The sequence below is a fragment of the Typopeltis vanoorti genome, chromosome 14 (assembly GCF_054136105.1).
Source record: "Typopeltis vanoorti isolate ZY-2024b chromosome 14, IOZ_Tvanoo_1.0, whole genome shotgun sequence".
NCBI lineage: Eukaryota > Metazoa > Arthropoda > Arachnida > Uropygi > Thelyphonidae > Typopeltis > Typopeltis vanoorti.
The window spans coordinates 74,695,381-74,711,213 of record NC_143562.1 but is presented as its reverse complement, the minus strand read 5'-3'; the positions used below and the strand labels follow the sequence as shown (position 1 = coordinate 74,711,213).

General features: G+C 33.9%; 1 protein-coding gene across 1 annotated transcript in view; it reads right to left on the bottom strand.

The window, feature by feature from the left end:
• Window positions 1–15,833, bottom strand: part of Rich (Guanine nucleotide exchange factor subunit Rich) — a 456,640-nt gene that overhangs the window by 145,325 nt on the left and 295,482 nt on the right. The window contains exons 24-25 of the mRNA XM_090404468.1: window positions 9,337–9,479; window positions 510–644 (exon numbers count right to left, since the gene is read on the bottom strand). Coding sequence (XP_090260594.1) covers window positions 510–644; window positions 9,337–9,479 — 278 coding nt within the window. The remainder of the gene's footprint in view (window positions 1–509; window positions 645–9,336; window positions 9,480–15,833) is intronic.

Below are 15,833 nucleotides of genomic sequence, written 5' to 3'. Positions count from 1 at the left end.
AAAAAAAAAAAAAATAATAGAAGTATTACATGAAAATCACAGATGGACATTTGTTTGGAACTCATTTACATAACTAGCATATCTGCTTTGTCAGGAGTCATGTGACTGAAGAGAAGCAGGAAGGAGAAAAGAGAGAGATGTCACTGTCACAGCAAATGTAAGACAGCAATATGAAAGGGGGGGGGGGTGGACTGGAGTGGTCAGATACTGAAGAGGGATTACTGAGGTTAAATGAAAACTCTTATAAGCTTAAGAAATTTATCTGTGTTGTTGTTAGGATTAAGAAGAAAATCCTTTCTTTCTGATTATGCTAATTGGCAGGTATTTATTTATAAGTTAAAAATGACAAAATTTTCAGCATTAGCTCAAAGCAATATTACAGATATTTCTTCTATTTAAGGAATCTATGATAAACAGTGTCAGTGTGATTCTAGTGTCTAAAGGAGAGTTTGTCTTTTGTTATTTCACAATACATTTTCACAGATAATACACAGTACAAAAATATATACCTCCCACTTTCCTGCATCCAAGGAAGAATCTAACAACAAAGTGGCATGCTGCCGACTAACAGAAGTCTTCTCCATATTCTGCAGTATGATTAAATATGATGCAGCAGTTTCAAAATGTCCCTGACGTAAACATGCCTGCAAAATAATTTTAAAATATTTAACAATCATTTTTAATGCATTTGGAACACTGGCTTTTTTTTTTTACAAACACAAAATGATTTTATGCACGCCCCCAATAAAATAGAGGCAAATTCCCACAAACTTTTCAGTTTATGCATTAACACCAAAATGATATTGCAATTACATTATTAATGAGCATTATTGTGCAATTATTAATTATAGCAGGTTAACAGAAATTATAATTTGTTAACAGTATATAACTTGCAAAAGTTTATTCATCCTCTCTGTCAATTCACATAACAACAATGAATTATCATATGTTTGAATTCAAAAGTTTTTTCCCTCCTAAATGTTAATCCCATTCATGAAAACTGTAAATCTATTACTATACATTTAGAACCGAGGGCAGGCTAAGGTCATATAATCCAGATCTACATTTTTCAAGCCACTCCAGGTCTCCAACTACACACAGAGCTGTACTTAGGCACAAGCCTCTAGCTGGGGGCCCCAAAAATCAGGGCCAATTTAAGGGCTCCAAACAATGAGGAAGGATCCCAGAGCAGTCTAGTGCCTCAGGAAAAGTGTAATTACAGCCCTGACTATACAGGGTGGGACAAACAAAGATCTTTTGTGCAGCTTCTGGAGGCTGTAAGTTTTTGGCAGCTGAGGATATATGTGATATGTTTGTGTCAGAAATGTTAGCATTGTATGTTATTCTAAAAAAGGAGTTCTTTCATACATAAAAGACTGAGTTTTGATATTCAATTTCACTGGGACAAGGGTGTTCCTGTCTCAGTGAGCAACAGAACAAAGGAAATCAATTTGACGGATTAGCTTATGTAAAGATCTTGAAGCTAATACATTGGACATTTCCAGAACTGTAAGGTTTGCCAAATAAATGTAAATGGAATGCTTTATAATCAGCAAAACTATGGACAGGATTTGCCAACAGTTTGGAGAAGAGGGTTGGTTGGTTGGTTTATTGACACAAGAACAACAAAGGTCATACTACGCATAGTAAAAGTTATAGCAGTACATAAACAGACAAAGATAAATTAGTAATAATATGTATGTACAAAAATTAACTTAAACAATAGAGTATCTACATATAAGTAGATACTCTATTGTTTATTACAGCAAAAGTTACAGCAATACACAGGGTCAAAGATAAATAAGTAAAGTAATGTATGTACAAAAATTAAGTTAAGCAATGCATTATCTACATATAAATAAAATTACAGTCAAATGTGTTTGTACAAATTAATTCTTTGAAAAAGGTTAAAAACATTATGCATATACCCTGAAGATGGATAGGATCCAACCATCTCAGGTTATTCTGCCTTGCAGAACCATAGACTTGAGACCTATAATCCAGTTTTGAAATTATATGTGCAAGATAAAGTTGAAGCAATGAAGATCAAGCTACACTCCATTCAGTAGTGGATAGAGTACGAAGGAGATTCAATGCTCTCTTGCAGTTTTCTCTTAGTTGATGAATGTGTGCAAGGAATGCAAGTTTTCTCTCTCAAAGATGAATCCCAATAATAATTTGTTATTCCAGTAGCAACAGAAGCCACTGGAATAACAAATCATCAAATTCTTAATTCAGGATCTAGGTGCAGAATGTGTTTTTGACAAAAGTGTACAGAGACACTTTTTCTCTGTTGAAAATCTGAACCCATTACTATGAGCCCACAGAGAAAGAGGATCAACTGTTTGCTGAAGTTGTCTTTTGATTATCCTCATGTTACAAGGGTGACAGTAAATTGTGAAGTCATCAACATATGCAGTATTGTCTATAGTGTGAGGAAGCTGTCCAGTGATTGAGTTAACTTTGATAACAAAAAGTGTCACACTTAAGACAGAGCTTTGTGAAACTCTGTTCTTGATGATAAGGCTGAGATAGTATACTTCACAATCTGACTTGGAAAGCTTGCCTGGACAGAAAGTTTTTAATAAATACAGGAAGGCATCCTCTGAGGCCTAGGTTATAGAGGTCTTTAGTATGTCATATCTCCATGCTGTCATAAGCTTTTTCCATGTCAAAGAAAACTGACACCAGATGATTTTTGTTTCAGGAATGCATCTCATATATAAGTTTCTAAATAGACCAAATGGCCTAAAGTTGAATGATGTCCAGAAAAGCCACATTGTGTATTAGAGAGAAGATCACTGCTTTCTAAATACCAGAGAAGTCTGGCATCAAGCATTTTCTCTAATATCTTACAAAGACAGCTGGTCAGAGCAATAAGTTAATAATTGCTTGCTTGTGTTCGATTCTTTCGTGGTTTCGGGAAAGCAATGGCAACTGACTTATGCCAAGAATCTGGAAACTCTTCTTCTGCAAAGTATTCTGTTCTATATTAAGAAAAGGAGATCCATAGAAGATGGTGGCAGATGTCTTATCATTTCATAATGGATGTCATCAGACCCTACTGCACTAGGTAAGACAATAAAAGCTCTTTTTAGTTTCTCATTAACAAATGGCTGATTGTATGGCTCTAGCACATTAGTAGACAAATTTAGCCTTTGTTTCTCTTACAATATTAAAAATTCACGGGGTATGAAGATGTTGCTGAGATACTGGCAATAACAATTCCATTGTGGTCTAAGGTAGACAAATGGTGTATTCTCTACCTACCTTTCATTTTCCAGATTTTATCCCATACAATTTTTGCACTGGTCATTTGATTAATTGATGAGGTAAATTGGATCCAAGATTGTTTTTGACTCCTGTTAACGTTTTACATAATGTGCTTTGGTCTAAGCACACTTAAAAGCTATTAAGTTTGATGTAGTGGGGTATCTATAAAATGTACCCCCATGCTCTGTGTTGATTGGCCTTGACATTCTAGGTTCTACCAAGGTAGAGTGGAAATTGAGATGATGTTCTTGGAATGGAGCTGTTGCTGCCTGGACAATCCAGTCTGTTACATACTTTATGGCTTAACTGATAGTTGTTTGACTGCATCATCATCATCAAATTCCTGATATATACCCTCAAGGGGTGTACAGGATATGATAGTACTACATGAAAAATTTACATCATTACTAACTTCCTATCTACAATTTTCCTCCAAATCAGTCTGTTAAATGTCAAGACTCCAATATTATGAGGGCTTATATTTCTGTCTTCTAAGGCACTTTTTACTGTATCAATCCACCTATATCTTGGTCTTCTTGTGGGTCTTTTTCCTGCCAACCTGGCAGAGAATACTTGCTTTGCTAATCTTTCCTCTCCCATTCTGTTTAAGTGACCATAACACCTGAGATTAACTCTGCTAATGCATTCCTGGATGCTGACAATATCAAGTTCTTTCCTAATATCCTCGTTTTTTTTAAAATATGATATTGCCATTGATGCAATCTGTTCATGCCCCCTAATCTTTCTCAGGACTCTAATATCTGCAGTCTCTAGTCTTTTGTCAAGTGTTTTACTTCTAACCCAAATCTCAGATCCATAAGTTAAAACTGGTTTAAAGAATGTCTTGTATATAGCTAATTTAGTGTTTTGGCTAATTTTTCTCTTATTCCATATAAATTTATTCAGTTGACTTCCTACCATACCAGCTATGCTGATTCTGTTGTTTGACTGCCTGTATCAGTATTCAATTTTGCAAGATGGGATAAAAAGTGTTCCAGTCAGTCTGGTCCAATTTCCATATGGGCATCCATGTAGGAAAATATGATTCCTGTGAAGACATTGTGTGAAAAACAGGAAGGTGATCACTTCCATATGTTCTTTTCGACATCCCATGTGAGCAGTGGAAGAATGGAATGGTAGCAGATTGTAAGATCAGTTGCAGAGTATGAGTAGGTAGGAATATGGAAGAAAATATTGAATTTATTATTCTAAAGGGAGAGGTCATTATTGCCATAGATAGACAAGGTTGTATCAATGATACAACCTTGTCTATTTGTGTTGGCACTACCACACAGATTATACATCATTAGAGTCACCCATAAGAAGAATGGGTTCAGGCAGTTGAAAGGTAAGGTTATCAAAATCTATTTCATTTAACTCAGCACCCAGTGGTAAATAAACTGAACACACTGTAATAAGAAATCTCACAGACAGGTGAATTGCTATTGCTTCCACAGTAGTATTAAGCTGGACTTGATGGAAAGGAGTTGTAGGAGGTGTACACCAGAACTAGAAGTATGACTGCTCACTAGGAGAGCTACTTCTCCATGATCAGGTCCACTTCCAATTGTGTCCTTGCATAGAACAGTGAATTTCCTTAAGGTAGGGTCCTCACTGAGACCTCATTGGGTCTAAAGTATGTTTCCTGTAGATAGAAACAGAAAGGTTTTCTGCAGCAAAATCTTGACATTATCAATACTCTGGAGAAACCCATGGCAGTTCAATTGTAAAATTTTTCCTATTGTTTTGGATTTACAGACTAGTCTAGTTTTCGGGAGGTTGAGGTTACCTTTGTCGGGTTTAAATTTATCAATTGTTTTTGGGAAGTAAGGACAGTCAGTATCCATCTCGTCCTCTTGTAAAATATTCAATACATCTGATGTGTCAGGGTCAGTCGGCAAGTTTAATTTACATCCAGTGGATACCGAATATCCATTTTTTTCTGTGGGGGGTGTTTGGTGGTTTAAGTGATATTTTGGTCATAATTTTTTTGATAAGTGGGTTCTCATTGAATGAACTGTTTTTGGAGTTGTCTCTGCAGTAGGACTGTAGGTCATGTGATTGATGTGTTCAACAGAGAAACATTTACACATATTTGACATGCTGTTGACATTTTCTTAGCTGCCACCTTCCTAGCATAAGAGGATTTCTCAGAACAGGTGTAGTGGTGGTTAACTTCCTTTTTGCATCCTGAAATGATATATATTTTAATTTTTTGTATTTCTGTTTTATCTTCCTACTTATGACATGTACAGGATTAAGCTGGACAATCTCTCTGAAAGTAAACACATTCAGTTATTTATTTATTTTTTTTTTTTGCAGAGCAAGATAAGTTATCAAGTTCTTTACTTCCACATTGGGCATAAGTACCATGACAGGCAGTTTGGGAATGCCCGTATTTCTGACATTAAAAGCATCTTGGATTAGAGATGTATACTCTAACACTACAGTTGAGATACCATGCTTTTACAGATGTTGGAGGCTTAGGTATATCAAAAGTAAGAATGACCATCTCTACATATCAAGATGTGCATCACACCTGTCACTCCCTGATCTCTAAGCTATGGACATATCTCCTCATCAGGAACATCAAGGTGATCCCATTCTGATATCACTTCTCTAAAAAAATTGAGTGTTTTATGAGGAGTTAGGGTAATTAGCATTCAACCAACTGATGATGCATGAGGTGACATGGTGTTTCCACAAGGATATCAACAAAACTGTTGATTTCTTAACATTTTTGGGAGATCCTGCCAGTCCTAAATCCTTTTGAATTAAAGAGTGACATTTTTCCTATTGGCTTTTCATCTGTTGCGTGGATGATTAAAAACACTGGTACATTTATACTAGTATCATATATCTTTTGTTTCTTACTTTCATTACCAAATGTTGTATCTACAGTATCAATACTTGGTTGAGACTTTGTGAGGGCCTCTGAAATGTTTGAGGATGAATTCATACTCAAGGAATTTTTGGTTTAGTGCCAAAGCTCTCCATCCACCATGGAGCCACACATGGATGCCTACTCACTGGCAAGCAATGACTGTGCTCAGAAGTGGAATGCCAGGATTATCCTGGATACTATACCAGTATCATAGCAAGCCATGGATCATGACCCCAGACAATAGGGTGAGAGACTTACAGCAACACAATTGACTGTTGCAAGCAAGCCCACTAAACGACTGATTCTGGCCATCCAGGACTGCCTATCTTGCTGAAGAAGAGGATAAAGAAGCAGTGTAAGACTACTAAGATTGCACTTTCCGGATGTGGACAGCAAACGCAGCAGGGTGTTGAATCTCAGTGATGGTGGTATGGAAGAAAGGATAGTAAAAGAAACTCAGGAGAATAGAGCAAAGTATATAGGAAGAAAAGCAAAGAAAAAAGAGGAAGAATGAAAAGGTCTGGTACCATCACTGGAAAACCTCCTCCACTACAAACAGTTGTCTCACAGGAAGGGGTTTGGAGAAGACTGTTTATCGAAGAAGAATGGATGTAAAGTACAGTACCTTATGGAAGTCTGGAATTGGTTAGGAAATCTAAAAAGAGGAAGACATCCACCATATTACACATTGAAAGTGGAAATCACAAAGGAGAATGGTAGACTAGAATGCAGTTTAAGTGTGCCTCCATGCCATACCTAATCAAGTGCCTTGGAAATGCCAAGAGCAATGGCACAAGCTACTCTAAAACCTTTCTATGGATTGATACTTATAGCTATTTTGCCTGTATTCATAAGGAGAACCCCTTGTATTACATCACTGGCTTTTTTACTCAAATTAAAACATTAGTGATATGTATTTTAAAATATAGATTAAAAGAAAAGTAATATAAAAGGAATAATTTTTGACATGCCTTTATAGGATCCTCAAGATTAAGTTTTTATGGAGTGGCATCAGAAATATATTAATAAAAAAGTATGTATAACTGAACTTTAAGCAATTTAAATGAACTATGAATAATGAACTATAAACCATCTAGGACCCGTCATTTGAATAATAAAAACAAAAAAGAAGAAGAAGAAAAAGAAGGGGGAAGAAGTAAAATAGTGATAAAAATATGCTGACTATGAACCAAAAAATGCATACAGTGATTTCATAATGGTCTTGCATTCAGGATGAACTACAAAATTAAAAAAAATGGAAAAGATAAAAAATAAAAATAAAACAGATGAAAAAAATGGCAGTATGGGATATAAGCCATTTTTGACTAAGTGTTATCTTCAGAGCTCATGGGCAAAGTGGAGTCTATGTTTATTGCATAGCAGTGGAGTTTTTGTCACATTTAATGGCTATAGTTTCTGATATCCTTAGCACTGTTTCATTATTCTGTATGTCTAATATGTTGGCTTTTTCAATTTGAGAGGTATGCTTCTGTTCAAGAGCATGGATTGTGATTTCTGTTTTGCTGGCATTTGGGTTTTTGTTCTTATTTTGGTTTTTATTCTTATTTCTTAGATGTTCTGGAACTGGTATATGCAATCATGGAAACTCCACAAAATGCAAATTAGGCCAAGATTTCCACCAATAGAAAATCTGGTGCAAATATAAAGCTGACATGACATACTCTACTTTGCGCATGTGCTCTGAAGATGACACTTTTATTTTATGAAATATTTCTTTGTTAAGGTCTGCTTCTAGTTTAGCTTGGATTTTGATAATAACATCTTTGTTTTGTACATATTTTGGGGATATTGCAAAGTTTAAACATTTATTTAAAATGGTAATTTCATCAAGTGTGGGGTTATAATTTGATAAATTTATAATTGAATTATTTGATGTAGATGGCATTGTAGCATCATTATCAGGAGTCAGAAGCTGCACTTTTGCTTTTATGGGGGTCTGAAATTAAATGAAAACTTCCCACATATCAAAACACATACCAAAAAATCCTAAATAACCCCAGTCCTATACTCATAAAACAGATTGATAATATACTACATAAATGAAAAAAATCAAAATAAGATAGATAAAATAACAATGAAAAATACAATACCCCAACACCACTCATACCCCATATATATTTGGGCAAAGCAAAATCCATAAAGAAGGCTACCCAATATGCCCAATAATTTCATATAAAAACACATGACCTTTATCAAAATTCTTAGTAAAATTACTCAAACCATTACTAACCAAGTCCAAATTTATGATTAAAAATACAGATGACCTATTTCAAAAAATATCAAATCTAATACCTTATTCCATGAAGACATCCTTATTTCATTAGATGAAATGACCACCAACATGGAAGTCCCCAGAACATTAGACATTGTTCATACATTACTCCTAGACTACACCTTAGAAATCATGTACAAAATTAACATCCAATGATATCTTGAACCTGATAAAATTAATAATTCCAGCAATTTTTTTAAAAAATTTAACAAAGACATCTATATCCAAATTTTCAGACTCTCAATTGGCCAATATATTAGTGGACAATTAGCTGAATTACTTTTATCATATTTAGAATCAAATCTATTAAACCCTTCGCTTCCTTCCAGCACACATTTTACGGACAACATATGGATGATGTTTTATGCATGGGGAACAGACATGCATTACCTCTTTACAAGCTTTCCTTAACAATTTCAGCAATAGACTAAAGTTCACTAAAGAAACAGAACATGAAAAATCTATAAATTTCCTAAACTTAACATTAATTAGAACTAACAACAAAATAGCCACAAAAATAAAGAAGAAAAAGAAATGTGGTCAAGAACTATACAGAAGATTAAAAGTTCTATTTTTCAAAAAGTAGAAAAACTGACAATGTGTGAAGAAAATTCTGAAAAAAGTTTGGATAGCATTAAGGCAGCTTGTGAAGTGTATCTAACATGTTTCACTGAACTAACACAAGATCCTAGGGAAGGAAAGAGAGATATTCAGATTTTGTTAGTGCTTCTTTATTAGAATTTCATTAACCTGACAAAATTATTTTGAATTCTTATATTTATTCTCTTAGGATGCTAGCTAGAAACATAAAACAGGTACAGTTACTCATATTGATATTCACTTGAGATGACCAATTAACTTTTATAATATCACTAGCCTAATTTACCTGAAAAAGATTTTTAGGGTTACCAACAGCAGAAAAAAGGTAAGGCCACAAAGCCAATTCAGTTTTCCTGGCACACTGGACAACAGTCTGTAGAAATACTGGAAACTCTTGAATGAAGTCTATAACTCTTGGAAGCAATGCATCTGAAAAAAAAAAAAAAATATATATATATATATATATATATATTTTATAATTTTATTTTATATTATATTATTATATATTATATAATATAATATATTTTTTAAAAGAATTGAATGACATAAACCAAGAGAAAAGAAAAAAGGTTTAACAGTATCACACGACTAGTTTCGGCTTTTTACAGCCTTCTTCAGGTGTTTTATAAAAGAAAAGAAAAAATATTAAACATTGAAGATAAAAACTGTAAACAGCACAGAAAAGTCACTATACATATTTAATGTGAAAACGTTGTAGTTAACATAATCAAAGCTGTTCCTTCGTTGGTCACATTGTTGGGTGAGTGTGTGCGTATAGCATCTCGTGAGCACCAGTATTTGATCACAGCAGAATGACAGTCTGGGAGTATATATATATATATATATCTTAATTCCTAAAAAATGTATTTAACATATCTATGAGTATCAGAGAAGCAAGAGCAATATATATATATAATTCTTCAAGGAGCATGGAAGTCAGTAGAAAAAATAAAATAAAAACACATTTTTATATTAGCATTTATTAAATGTGGATATGCACTAAATATATTGTAATAAATACTGCGACTTTTAATAACATTTAGCAAAAACTGCAAGTTGTTTTTCACTATGTGTAGTAGTATAGAGCTACTAGAAGCACTAGACAAGCCAGGCACTTGTCTGGGGCGTTGAGTTATGGGGGGGCCCTTACACTACCGACTTTCTTTTTTTTTTACATGCAGTGCGTATTTGTCAGTTAGGATATGAGGCACGCACATGTACTCGACTTAAACTCTATTACGAAGTGATATTTGGGAATTGTTTGTAAATCATGGAATTTGCTAAACACATAGTGAATGTGTAGTTAATTCACACTGAGGTAAGTAGATCCAAAATTTAACCTAAGACTTTACAAATCAAAGAAAAATTTATGCATTTCTTTAAGTATTTATTTTTTATGTCTTATCTTACCAAATTTTTTGTTCAGTAGATTTTTTTATTTCAGAATGGAACTCCTGGAACTGAGTTAAAATGACTACTCTATCTAATTTTCTACCGGTTTGAAAGTTTTTACAGACAGTATTCAATATCTATTACTTCATTTTACAGTTTGATAAAAGAAGTAAGCCAATAATATTGTTGTATATGCCAAAGTAGATACTTCTAATTCCTGACTATTTCTTTGCAGTCTACAATCATTTGGTCAGCTGTGTTGACATATTATTCTAAGTAGTAGAAATTCTATTCTATATTTTCACTATATAAAAACCATTTACATGTATGTAACAAGAACGTTCAGTAGTGTTAGTTTTTTTTTTCCTTAAAAAAATTCAAATATGATGACTTTTACTGCAGCTGGAAAAAACTAATGTCTTAGAAATACTAGACAATAATCTTATCAGCTGGAGGGAAAGGCTGAAAGCTTAGATTACTCTCAATGCTACTGAGAAAGACCACTTCTTCAGAAGTCACACTAAAGAGCATCAAACAGTAGTGCATAATACATCAGCAATGTCTTGTTTTGTTTTCAGTTATATCCTAAATAGTAATACCAATATTTCTTTTATAGTCTGATACAATATTTATGTCAAAATAATTACTTAATTTATAATAATTACAGTTTCACTTTTATTATCGAAAACTTATAAATTATTTGATGCAGTTATTTAAGAAAGAAAGAAATATTTTAATTAAAAAAAATAGGTGCATATGTGTTGTATAAGCGTTCAGCAGCTTTTTGGGGGGGGGGGGGGGGGGGAAGCACCCACCTATTCATCCTGTCGATGTTTAAAATAATTTATTTTCAAAACCATTGTTGCAAACGTAAATCACTTGGGGAGCATACTCATATATTTTAGTGTAAAACTGTAGTAAAAGTATAGCTACTTCTAAGAATAACTACTTTGCCACCTATCTAAACAAGTGGTAAATGTCTTTTCCAAATATGCAGTGATTTCTTCTTTGTATACTAAAAGAAAATGCCAGATAATGAAAATAATAATAATAAGAAGAAAATGCATTTTCTTTTTCACTGAGTGAAGATTTCAGAATGAAGTGTGATTTTTAATGTATTTTGTGTGCTTTTTGAACAGAAAGCGCACGATTATTTTCTTGCTATTTTTGTCAACTACATTGGAAATAATGGGAACGACTAACTGTAGTGTATTGATTTGTAATGTTTATGACCTCTTGACTTAGAAGAGTTTTTTCCTAATGGAGGAAACTCCAGGTTTCCTCCATTAGGAAATTTCAAGTCAACATTTTAGCTGTTTGCAAGATATATATGTGTATATTCATTTTGGAAGATGTGTTATAGAAAATATTGTGGAAATTATTTTCATGCTTGTGTTAAACAATTGTTTAAAAAATATTCTGAAAAAAAAAAATAAATAAATGCTATCAAGCAATATTTATTGCAATAAATAAGGTTTGAACGTTACTTTTTATTTTACCTTGCACTACTACGATGTATGGAAATATGCACATTGTTATGCTTACAGATTTAGATATAATGCTGCTGTTTGAGAACAACTCTTTCTACTTTTATGAACAAGACATGTTAAACTGCATTACAATCTTATTTCAAGGCTAATTTTAAAATATTGCAAAATTATATTCAGTAGTATTTCAAATGAACTCGCAGTTGAAAAATGAAATAAACTGTTATTGTTATTGTTATTTGTAGAGTGCTCATTTCAATAATAATGATTCTGTTTCTTTACCATTGTAAAATAACCTTTTGTCGGTGAAGCAACACACACACACACACACACACACACATATATATATATATAAACGATGAAATTATCTGAGACATGTCCTACGGAATTTATTAAAACTTTTTGAAGTATTCCACCCCCCCCCTCCTCCTCACTGCCACAGTAACTGAATTATAAATATCTACTTTCTTCTAATTTATATTTCATACTTTTCACAGTATGTACACTTCACATCTGATATGATTAAAGATTTTCATATTATTATCTGTAAAGCAAAGTCGTCTAAGTATGTTCTTTAGGCAATCTGTGAAGTATTCTACGAAATTTGATTTTGAACAAAAATAAAAATAACAATTTGGAACATCGATAGCCCATTTTTTTTTTTTTTTTCCAAAATATTTCAAATAATTATCTTCAATCAAGTTCTTCGAGAAGAAACAAAATGTATTGTTGACTAAACTTTTCTCCCTGGTGCAGGACACCAGAGTGTACAGAGGATTTGAAATTGGAAGTGATCACTATTTAGTCTTGAGCAGGATAAAATTGAATTTCATATTGAAAAGAATAACATGTAAGAAAGTTTTAAAGCGAATAAAAGTTGAGCAGCTCTCAGATGTGAACTGTAGACTAAAATACAGAAATATTATTGAAAAGAAAATGAAAGAGTTTGAGAACAGGAATCAAACCTTGGAGATTCAGTGGCAAACTCTGAAGAAAACATTGATTGATTCTGCCAGAGAGGCATGTGGTGAGGTTGTCTGCAAGGATAAAAAAATCAGAACTCCCTGGTGGACACAGGAAGTTAAAGAGGCAGTGAAGGAAAAGAAGAAAGCATATCAAAAGTTCCTGGCAAATAAGTCAGCTTTTACTCTTACAGAATACAGAGACAAATGTAAGAAAGCTAAACAGTGTGTAAAACTGGCTAAACAAAAGTCATGGGAGCACTTTGGCAAGAATATAGAAAATAAATATCAAGAAGGTGGCAAAATATTCTGGAGGTTGTTGAAGAAGCTTAGGAATGGAGGAAAGTGTGCTGTAAAAGGAATTAGAGATGATAAAGGTGAAATGAAAACAGGAGAAAAAGATATCCTTGAAGTATGGAGTAATTACTTTGAAAAACTGCTAAATGAAACAAGCAGTGATGACAGCACAGTGGTAAAAAACACTGACCAGGCATGCAGTCAGGAATACATATCCATACTTGAAGTAGAAAAAGCCATCAAAGGCTTGAAATGTGGAAAGGCAGCAGGAGTAGATGATATTCGACCAGAAATGCTGAAGTATGGTGGTATAAGAGTCTTACAGTGGCTGCACTGCATAGTTCAGAAAGCCTGGACAGAGGGACGAATTCCCGATGATTGGAGTAAAGCTCTCATAGTACCCATATATAAAAAGGGAAATAAGACTGAATGTGAGAATTACAGAGGTATTTCCCTACTGAGTGTTCCTGGCAAGATCTATGCAAGTATACTTGAGAAACGGTTGAGAAGAATTGTGGAAGAAAAGCTTGGTGAAGAACAAGCTGGATTCAGGCCAAATAGAGGCTGTCAGGATCAGATCTTCACTTTACGACAAATAGTCGAGAAAGCATGGGAATATAACAAAGATCTGTATTTAAGTTTTGTCGATTTGGAAAAGGCATATGACAAGGTGCCAAGAGAGAAGCTATTCAATACGCTGCAGTTATATGGTGTCAATGGGGCATTATATCAAGCAATACTTAGTCTTTATTTGAGTTGTGAGTCAGCAGTTAGAATTGAAGGAAGTTCAGGAAGATGGTTTAATGTTAAATCTGGTGTGAGACAAGGATGTACATTATCCCCTCTGTTATTCATTATCTATATGGATCACATTATGAAGGAATGTGGTATTAAACCTGATATCAAAATTGGAGATGTTAATGTCAGCTCTTTGCTTTATGCAGATGATGTTATACTTCTAAATAAATCCGCTACAAGTCTGCAAGATTCTCTGACTAAATTGAATAGCTGTTGTAATAGATATGGTATGAAAGTCAGCAATAAAAAGACAAAGACAATGAAAATAGGCAGAATCATTGAAAATGTCAACTGTGTTGTGAATGGAGAACCTGTGGAACAAGTAAAACATTTCAGCTACTTAGGCACAATTTTTACTGAAGATGGTAAACTAAATATAGAAATAGACAACAGAATCAGCAAAGCTGGTATCGTGGGAAGTCAATTGAATAAATTCATATGGAAAAAGAGAGAAATTAGTCGGAACACTAAATTAGCTGTATACAAGACTGTGTTCAAACCAATTTTAACTTATGGATCTGAGAGCTGGGTCAGAAGTAAAACACTTGACCAAAGACTAGAGACCGCAGATATGAGAGTCCTGAGAAAGATTAGAGGCGTGAACAGATGGCATCAATGGCAATATCATATTAAAAATGAGGATATTAGGAAAGAACTTGACATTGTCAGCATCCAGGAATGCATTAGCAGAGCTAATCTCAGATGGTATGGTCACTTAAATAGAATGGGAGAGGAAAGATTAGCAAAACAAGTGTTCTCTGCCAGGTTGGCAGGAAAACGACCCAGAGGAAGACCAAGATATAGGTGGATTGATACGGTACAAAGTGCCTTAGATGATAGAAATATAAGATCTGATAATGTTGGAGTCTTGACAAGTAACAGACTGATTTGGAGGAAAATTGTAGATAGGCAGTTAGTAATGATGTAATTTTTTCATGTAGTACTGTCATATCCTGTACACCCCTTGAGGGTACATGGCAGGAATTTGATGATGATGATGATGATGATGATGACTAAACGATTAGACAAAATTAGCACAAAATATTAAAAAATGATATTGGTTCTCCAAAGTAATGCAATGTTTAGGTGAAGAAAGTATTTATGTCCTGACATTAATAATTATACAATAAAAGGAAAAAATAAAAATAAATTCTATATTTTTAGTTTATCCAATATAACTAAAAGTCCAGTTACCCAGCGTAGAACAAGGAACTGCGTTTCTTGTTATAGGCAACTGAGATGCAGCTAATGATCACAAGATAATCTGGTTGTGTACTCTTCAGTGTGAAGGATTATCGCACCTTCTATTCGTGATGATGGCCAAATTTCACTTCTCATCCATGTTCTTTCAACAGAAAGCATGCATCGTATTCAGATTTTGCTGGATGTATATAGATGTCCTGGCCAGTTGGGAGGTTAATATATGTATTTTTCAAAGTACACAATTTTACACAAAAATATGCGTTTTGATTTTTTTTAACCTTCAAATTTTAAGTACATTTTAAAAAAAATAAGGGGCGCTCAACTTAAAATTACATCTGGGCACCAGAGCCACTCTACGGCTGGCACTGAGTGTGTGTGTGTGTGTGTGTGTGTGTGTGTGTGTGTGTGTGTGTGTGTGTGTGTGTGTGTGTGTGTGTGTGTGTGTTTTAAATTAAAACTACAACAAAAGATTGTCAACTTATATGAACTGGTTAATCTTGGAACACTACTTTAGAGACCAAACATGGTATTTTCTGAAGCCACTGATAATGGTGGCAGTCTCAACAAGGAAATGAAATTATCTGCACAGCTAAAGATTTAACAAGCATACAATGCTACAGTAAGCTTTAAACAGTCTATTGGTT